This window comes from Pseudophryne corroboree, chromosome 4 (assembly GCF_028390025.1).
Source record: "Pseudophryne corroboree isolate aPseCor3 chromosome 4, aPseCor3.hap2, whole genome shotgun sequence".
NCBI classification, from domain to species: Eukaryota; Metazoa; Chordata; class Amphibia; order Anura; family Myobatrachidae; genus Pseudophryne; species Pseudophryne corroboree.
Window position 1 is genome coordinate 504,096,138 of NC_086447.1, and position 9,762 is coordinate 504,105,899.

At 38.8% G+C, this 9,762-nt stretch overlaps 1 protein-coding gene across 2 annotated transcripts; it reads right to left on the reverse strand.

The window, feature by feature from the left end:
- Window positions 1-339: 339 nt before the first annotated feature.
- LOC134909855 (uncharacterized) lies at window positions 340-9,291 on the reverse strand. Of its 2 annotated transcripts, none has more exons than XM_063917176.1 (3): window positions 8,688-9,291; window positions 7,854-8,330; window positions 340-5,422 (listed from the first exon to the last, which is right to left on the reverse strand). In XM_063917176.1, the coding sequence occupies exon 3, from the start codon at window positions 4,662-4,664 to the stop codon at window positions 3,678-3,680; it is 987 nt and encodes a 328-aa protein (XP_063773246.1). In that variant the 5' UTR covers window positions 4,665-5,422; window positions 7,854-8,330; window positions 8,688-9,291; the 3' UTR covers window positions 340-3,677. The 2 variants fall into 2 exon arrangements, with proteins under 2 accessions (XP_063773246.1, XP_063773247.1); XM_063917177.1 differs by having other exon boundaries at window positions 8,688-9,286.
- Between the last annotated feature and the right edge of the window lie 471 nt (window positions 9,292-9,762).

Sequence of the window (9,762 nt, forward strand, 5' to 3'; positions counted from 1 at the left end):
ATTTAGTAATGATAGAAAATGTAATGACCGTTTAGTTGCAATGTTTGTAAGTCGCCTGCCGAAAAGTCATTGTTTGAGTCGCTATACGGATAAATGTATACTGAAATGTGTAACTTGTAATCATCCCTGTGTTTGAAACATTTTATGTACAATGTTTCATAACTATAATAAACAATGATTTTAAACTTTATGTTGTTGTGTGAGTGTGATCTTCTTCCAAAAACACTGATTAGAAACAAAGAGCAAAACAGACCATTATAAATCATAAGGATATTTATTATAACATAAGAAGCATATTTACAGATACATTAATGTTGCAATATTATAACAATTGTAATCAGTACGATGTTTAAAGCATTTTATATACAATGTTTCATAACTATAATAAACTTTTTTAAACTTTATTGCAATGCCAAAGCTTAAAAACAATATATAATAGAAATAGATTATAGACTCAACCACGGTAAATCCTGTAGCAATCCTTCTATTCATTTTCTAGGCATTAAGCAACCGTGAGTCGTTGTTAAACCGGGGCTGCTTAAAACATTTAAGCGCCTTTTTTTTTATACGCTTCTAGCGTTGGAGTTAATAAAAAGTCATCATCAACGGAGTATGTTTCTGCTTTTAAATGGTCTAGGTACATTCTATTTGATGCATTGCCGACTACAGTGGATGGGATATTTAATTCAGCCATAGCGTGCATAATTTCACTCCACCCATTCAGCATTTTACGGCTCGACACGCTGTGGCTTTGCGTGATGTGTCTTATTAAATCTAACATGTTGCATCCCTGTACAGTGTTACCTTTATACAGAAACTCGCCTTTAGCGTTCCAGTTTGTGATGTGTTTAGACCCGGCCATTTTAATCAAAAGAATTTCAGAGTTCTTCCTATACCATTAACGCTGGCCACAACATCGTGATAAACAGAGTCAGAACCGTCTGACTGATCAGAGTTGTTTGAGGATCAGTTGACATTTTGGGCATTAAAAGAGTTCAAGATGACCTTTCTCTATCAGATTGCTTACTCAACACCAGATATTTCTGCAAAGCAGCAGTGTAACATTTAGCTTTATCATATTCCGATAAATCATTATTCTGTAGTATGTTTATGATTTCCACATCCAGACCGTGCTTGACTGTTTTATGTATATCATCATTAACCGGTTTGTTGCGTAAACGTTCTAACTGCTGCTGAGGCACTAGATACATTTTCTCAGCGTATTCCATCAACGATTAGTCAGGAGACCCATTATTAATGGTATGGCAAAACCAAGCAACGAGCCAATAAATCCACCAGACTATTTCACCAACCGCTTCTTTTTACCAATGTTGCATTTCTTATTACAAAGCAATTTTATAAGGGCCCGCTTCGTTTTAAGGTACTTCAACTGTCGTTGTGACAATGGTATTTTACCTTTAAGTATGTTGAGAATCTCACAAATTGTTTTCACAAAATCGTTTGAAGCGTTGGATAAAATAGCATTTCTTTGAGTCGGTGTTGCCTTTATTAATGCTTTTAAAAGCGTCCAATTATGATGTAAAGGCACTAAGTGGCGCTAAGATAAATGACTAAAAGTTGTAGATTTACTGCTTTTTAGAAGCATGCTTTTTAATGACATATGCTACTGGTGTATCTGGTGGAAATAAACCACTTCGTAAATGGTACTCGTCAAGCGTGTTGTTTCTTAAATTAACCAGTAAATACCCATAAGGAACGCTGGTCGCATCTTCAAAAGACTCTAAAAAGAACCTTGATTTACCGGGATACATCTGTCTAGCCAGCATTGTCACTTGCAATTTATCCCTAGGGTTTTTGAAAAGAACCATATATTTTGTATTTAAATGTATAGTTCTGCTCTTTTTACCCTGACAAAACACATTTTGCACAAGGTACAAGATGCTCAGATTTCTATGGTGTACATACTTTGTGAAAGCTTTCTCAATCTCTGTATTATTACTAGCCGAATCAATCAGATCATCAATCACAGCTAAGTTAACCTTATCAGGTGGAAAAAGTTGGTCATCGTTAAAAGTCTCAGGCAGTCCTTCAATAAACCGCATACCGGGGAAATCACGCAGCAAATGATCATACATAGATTGCCAGCAAGCGTAAAACCAAACATTATTATCGGGAACGTGCGATAGATGTGGTATTTTGCAGCAGCATTTTAACAAAGTAACTTTTATCCGAATTGGAGGGGCCTGCTAAAATACATGAAATGGGATGTTGCAGTCTGATATCCATCTTAATTACCAAACAGAAGCGTTCTGAAGTTATCTGTAAGCCTCCGTTTAGTGTAAATGCACTTTTGCATTTTCTGCAGCATGCGCGTTTCAATTTGCCAATACTTTTTAAACTGCACTTTGCCGGATTGACGTATCACAATTTTTTTCTTGTTGTCCCCTTCGGGGTTTAAAGGGTAATCTAAGACCAACTCTTTCTGGCTGTCAAAGTTGACATGTTGCGCATTATTAACGTTGAGCGTGATACCTTTAACTTTTAAACTGGTCTTTCCGTTATTTAGACGATAGCCATATGATTTGGGGCCTGATGAGACAAACTCTGTTATATGCGTACCGGCAGGTATTTCGCTAGTCAGTTCGCCTAGATAATCACCCAATGACGGATTCCAATCACCGGGCCTGCCTACAAAAATAACAGCGTCTGTATCGTTGTAAAGACAACGTTCTTGTAATCTATCCAATAGTTTGTACAGTTCAATCCTAGCATGTGCTGTTGTAATCGCAGCTATAAAAATATTACAGTTACTTGATCGGGTGTAATGATCTTTGGCGTACTTCCAATTTACTATGACAGTATCGTCATCGATAAAGTCTAAAGCAGACACTTCATAGTGAGGTAAAAACGCGTATTCAAAAATCAAACTTTCCCCATAAGGAGTTTAAAAACAATTTTGAAATTTTTCTTTTTGCGGGGTTGATTTCTATGTGATCGGATCGTAAAGACACACCTTCATTTTTTTAATAGGCGTCTATATATGCCTGGCGTTTCTCAGAGTCTGTACACCATTCTTGTTTATCCCTAAGATGCATTTTAATGTAACCTGAAAACAAATCATCAGATCGTTCATCAAAATGCCACACTTCATAGATTTTACACACTTTGTATCCCTTGTCAACTGCTAACTTTATTTCTACTGTACACCACGTACCTCATCACTATGTTCGCATGACTCTGCCAGTCCAGACTCAGCGCATGTGCGACATAAAGGAAACATTAGTTTACCGAGCATTTTAACTGGTAGAACCGGAAAGAAAAGCCCACGCAGCGGGTACACTTTTACTTTAGCGATACCAAAATATATTGTGATATCGCCAAAATCTTTATAAATGATCCTGGGATGTTTTACAGGATAGGATTTGGTTTTGTTGACAAATGGTTATAGACTGGTAAAATCATAGTAGTGTATCTACTCGTCCTGTTGTGTTTTATGATACAGCTTTATGGTGTTTGTACGTCCGCCGTAAAGCGAATCTCGTGGGTCCAAGGGTTCGGCAAACCTTTGCCCTTAAGAAACTCCTGTAGATGGTTATCATCCTGTAACATTTTTTTCCACTGGCACTCCCAAATAACACACACGTGAAAGCTGCAGCACTTAAGAAAATTAATTCTCACCTGCGTCTTGTGGTGTAATTGACCGTAGGTCATTTGAGTCACTTTGTTTTCATCATCGGGGTTGTAACAAGCGCTACAACCATGATAAAAACAACCTTGGAACTCAAACGCCATTTCTGCCCCACGACCACTGAATAGTCATTCAGGTAGTAGCTACCAACTTTCTTCTCACCTCCTTGTAACTCGTGTCTTATGTCTATGCCTTCTGTATGCACTATGTACATTAACCACTGTATGGCTGGTGTTGAGTAACGCTTCTGAGTCTTGTGATAGTTATCACCCGGTACAAGTGCCAACGTGTTATCCTTTAAAAATCTACATCGGTGCATAGCCATGCAAACTGCTGGAAGAGTGGTTAGTTGAAAGGGATCAACGTATCTCTTAACAATGACCAGCTTATTTTTCTTATATACAACATTTTCCTGTTCGGTCATCGATTTAACGGCATCTCGGAACATCTTACAAGCCCTCTGTAATATTACCACATTCTCCTTGCAATAGCATTTAAGTTCATCCTGGAAGTTAAATGACTTATGCTTGTATCTCTCATACCACTCTTTGAATTCAACCTTTTCTGGTTCCATCATATATTGCATGAAGAAATGCTGAATATCGGGCATGGCACCTATATAATTTTTGTTAGCGGCAGTGTTAATAAAATGTGGGAAATGTCCTTTTAAACCTCCAAAACCCATTGCTTTTGGTAAACGACTGAGGCACATGGGCAAGAAATTTAAAGAATCAATAAATCGAATATTTAAATCACTCACCATTATGCACAACAGTTTACCGCCTTGTGCCAACACAGAGGTTTTCAATTTTTCCTTAATCAACTGTCGCATTACAAAGTACACATCATAACACCCGGCATTATGGGCTATGAATGTGTATCCCTCAAATTTTGGTCTCATGAATGTTTTTACAAAATCTTCGATACAAGCAGAGCCCTGAAACTCCCAGGATTTTTCATCCACTAGCGTTAATGCATAACAGAAATTAGGTATGTGCACGCTCGTTTCTTGCATGCATTCAAAATCCTAAAAAATTATTTTAAAGTAGGAATCACAGGTTTAATGATTTGAATGTAACACAAATGACCCGCAAAATTGTCAAGATTTGCTTTGCAAATTGGGCATTTCATACCCCGACACGTGTGGTCGGGATTTGTGTACATCCCACATCGATTGCAATACATTTTTTGAAGGCACGGCAATTTCAAAGCCAATGCTAAAGACTTGTGCATCTCTAAATAGTCTGTTGACCTGCAAATCACCCTACACTGCGTACACCTTAGCGCTGCCTGGCCTGTATCAACGCAATCCTGTCTGAGACATGACTTACAAAAGAAAAGACAGTCATGCTTATGTCTGAGGTGGTACACACTGTTGCAAAATTTACAGAAGTAACGGGCACCCACAGAAGCTTTAATGTCCAAAATACCATAGTAATGATCATTGTACCATAAAATGAACAGTATGTTGTCTTTGTATCGACACTCTGTGCTATAGTAATTCCAATTTCCGTTACTGTAATAAAGTATTTTAATTGATGCCTTTTAAATGGTTTTCAAAACAAACAACATCACTAAAGCTGATCATTTTATCAAGGGGCAAATTCAAAGCTTTATGAATTTCGAGAGCCCTCTCATGTATCACGTGGTCTGTGGAGTTATCTTTGTCCAGAAGTTTGCAGAGGCTAGCCGCCAGACACAGATTGTTACCTCTGTTATTGAAAACGTCTGTCTTTCTCAATATTAAGGCTGTGTGGTATTCTCTGTAGGCTCCTGCGATTCATGAAAACAGAGATCACAAATTTCAACTATATCAAATAAAACCTCAGCATTACTTTGCAAAGTGTTTGTTATCTGATTAAAAAAACTAATGGCGTCTAATGAACCGTGTGGCTTATGGTGTGAATAGATGGCTTTGTGTAACCCTTCAACCTTAACTGTATACGATGGTTAGGGTCGACATTAATTATGTAGCTGTCAAGCATAGTCTGTATTGCTTCGTGTATTGCCCTCATAGCGTCTAGAAATTATGTGATTCTATTCAAGTTGATAAAATGGAAATTATGGTGTAATTCAGACGGGCTGAAATTGGGGTGATTTCGTTTGTACCTGGCGATGGATTCTGAAAAAACAGGGTGCGTCTGCTCTTTATTACTAAGTGTTTCTGGACCAGTCGGTATGGGAGATGCTACGAGTTTAACGCTGTCCATCTGTGATGGATGTTTATCTATGTGTCGTGACGGTATGTTGTCATTCTGGTCATTAAATCTATGTATGCCTTGTCGTGCCAGTCATATACCCCTTTCACATCGCACTAAAAACCCGGTATCGACACGGCATATTGGCGTGTCGAAACGGGTCAGTGTGCAATGTGAAAGGTCCTTTTCAGAATTAGCGGGTCGCCTGACCCGGTAATTCAACCCGGTAAAAAAGAAGGGTTATTACTGGGTTGATTACCGGGTCAGGCGCAGTGTGAATGGGAGCCATTCCGATGCGACACGGCTCCCATTCACAGCATAGGCGGCGCAGGAGATGAGCTCATCTCCCGGCGCCGCCTCCACCCCCGCCCCTGCTGCTGCTGCGCCCTCCGCTGCTATGGCAACCGACCCGGTATATTGCCGGGTCGGAAAGCCAGCAATGGAGCGCAAATGCCGGATCCCACCCGGTAAGTACACGTTTCTCTTACCGGGTAGGATCCGGCATTTGCGATCTGAATGCAGCATAAGTTGCTTTTGTTTTCTTACGTTTATTAATGTTCTTATGGCCCGTTTTACTTTTAAATTCCTGTTTGTATTTTTATGGCCCTGTTCTCTACGCATTGCAATGCTGTTCAAACTGCGCCCTGTCATAAGTAGTCATTTCGGTGTTTTTTTACCGAATGAGTCGACCTCTAACAAATCACGTGTCTCCCTAACTAGGTTGCTTTGTTCTATTGCGAGTTCCAGATAGCGTTTAATAAATTTATTAATCGCTCGCTGGTCTCGTTTGCTGCTGTGTATTATTTCTGCGAGTAGTGTTAACAGTCCTGTAGACACGTGGTTTGTTTACGTGACCTCTCTCCAAACTGCCCCTAACAGCGCATTATGGGGGTCATTCCGAGTTGTTCGCTCTGTATTTTTTTCTCGCAACGGAGCGATTAGTCGCTAATGCGCATGCGCAATGTCCGCAGTGCGACTGCGCCAAGTAAATTTGCTATGCAGTTAGGTATTTTACTCACGGCATTACAAGGTTTTTTCTTCGTTCTGGTGATCGTAATGTGATTGACAGGAAGTGGGTGTTTCTGGGCGGAAACTGGCCGTTTTATGGGTGTGTGCGAAAAAACGCTACCGTTTCTGGGAAAAACGCGGGAGTGGCTGGAGAAACGGAGGAGTGTCTGGGCGAACGCTTGGTGTGTTTGTGACGTCAAACCAGGAACGAAACTGACTGAACAGATCGCAGATGCCGAGTAAGTGTGGAGCTACTCAGAAACTGCTAAGAAGTGTCTATTCGCAATTCTGCTAATCTTTCATTCGCAATTTTGATAAGCTAAGATTCACTCCCAGTAGGCGGCGGCTTAGCGTGTGCAAAGCTGCAAAAAGCAGCTAGCGAGCGAACAACTCGGAATGACCCCCTATATTTTAATCCTGCTGCTTTACTCGTGCGCTCTGCCCTCGTGGGTTTGCCTGTAGTGTTTTGTCGACCAACACCCATACTTGTTGAACCTGTGACTGATGGACTGGCGTCAGCCTCATCCATCGTGCTCTGACGTGATGGCCGTTGTTGTTGTCTAACATCAATACCTGATGGACCGGCAACAACATCGTCCATCGCTGCAGAACGCGACTCAACCACAGACGCGCTAACCCCTTTGTTTGGAAATTCTGAAATATCACCACACTCGTGACCATCCACCGCTTCTACGTCGGATATATAAAACGACTGTGCGTCTTGAAATAAATCATAACCATCAACTGGATTTATAACAGGATCAACCTGTGTGTCTGGATTTATAACGGGTTCAACCTGTGTGTCTGGAATTATAATGGGATCAACCTGTGTATCTGGAATTATAATGGGTTCAACCTGTGTGTCTGGAATTATAATGGGATCAACCTGTGTATCTGGAATTATAATGGGATCAGTCTGAGTGATGTTATTATTATAATCCTATTTTCTTTTGTATGTTTGATCTTATACTTTTTTGAGAGCCTATTGACCCTCTTACCTTTTGCACTCCCTGCGTCATCAGTTTTAACACTAACACAGGTCGCTTGTTCATCATCATCGTCCTGATCGGGCAACACCTTGAATTTGTTGCTGTTGTTACAGCTAATTGGCGCATCTTGTAATGCAGTCAACCTCCTTCTTTTAGACTCTGCTTTGTCTGTATAATCCAATTTCCTCTTCACACCCCGTTGTTTAGGTGTTTCATTCACCCAATGCGTTGTGCGCGACACATCACTCACACGACTGTTTGGATTAATTTTACTATACAGCTGATTCATTATCAATGGCGTATAACCAACTAGATGTAAATGTCTGTTCGGCGGTGGTATGTGTTGATTCTCTTTGTCATCAGGGCAATGCGATGTTGTATCAGTTGTGCTTGTACAGGGCACTGCTTCTTCAACCATTTCATCATCCGATGTATTTATACAGCAATATCCTTTTGGGTCCATCTTATATAATACTTCATTGAATGCTAAAAAACAAAAAGCAATTAGTTAGATGTACAGCTATGATTTACATTTTTGCTCTGTAGAAAAATTAGCGTTTTAAATACGTGTAACACCCGTATAATGTCGTTTTATTAACTTACTATCGATAGAAAATAAAACAATTAGTTAGATGTACAGCTATGATTTACATTTTTCTCTGTGGAAAAATTAGTGGTTTAAATGCGTGTAACACCCCGTATAGTGTTGTTTAATTAACTTACTATCAATAGAAAACAAAACAATTAGTTAGATGTACAGCTATGATTTACATTTTTTCTCTGTGGAAAAATCAGCGTTTTAAATGCGTGTAACATCTGTATAGCGCCGTTGAATTAACTTACTATCGATAGAAAACCCCGCTAGCGGTTCTGACTCCGGTGACGGTTGCGGGCTCATTTGCACATCGCTCATATACTTTTCAAAGCTTGTTTCCACGCATAGTCGGTTAGGGCTATCTGCAAATTACAAATGAGTAATTTAAAATCATTTCATACCATAAGACGTGATAAAGGCTAAGACAGGAGAACAATTTAAACATGCTTGGTATAGAGATATGAATATCCTTACAAAGAATTAAGGTTCAAAAAGGGTTTAGATTACCTAAAGGATAAAAAAGGTGCTGTCTGGATTATCTAACGTCAAATTCTATGTTTCTATGTTTCTAATACACATACAGCTACTTTGGACACTCGGTAAAAATGTATCATTCATTTTAAAAAGATAAATTCACATTGCTCGATCAAACATATATATACAGCTGTTTTGAGACTTTGGTGACTCCACATATGTCGTATCAATCGTTTCAACAGCAGAACCAATTGCGTATTCTACGCCATATGGATCTGTTCTTCTCAGACCTTGACCAACCGGTCCTGTGTAAGATTAATTCTTGTTAATTATGCGAGAATAAGAATTTTAAAAACAAATTAAAATTATTCAGCAGTCGATGAACTTACGATCACAAGATTTAACAAAATATATATATATATATATATATATAATAACATTATTTATGCACGTTAAACAACGTATGACCACTTACGAGTTAGCAGTTGATAAAGATCAACTTGCGAAAGACACGTTATCATGTCATTGTCAGAAATTTCAAATACGTTGCGACTTGTTGACTGTTAAAAAGATATAATGTAGATTATATTTATATTAATCGTTAACTTATGTTTTTTCATAATAATGCGAATGTGTAAAGCTATTTTAACAACTCTGCGATTAAATAAACTGTACATAAACACATACCTCCATTATTATTTTATCCAAGGCTGCGTCTTGAAATAATCTTAATGCTGTAAGACAAAAATTATAATAAATGTATTTTAAATATACATGAATAAACCACATATGCTAAATATCATATTTGCTCAACACTTATGAAACACAAAAATATTGTAAACTAGATTT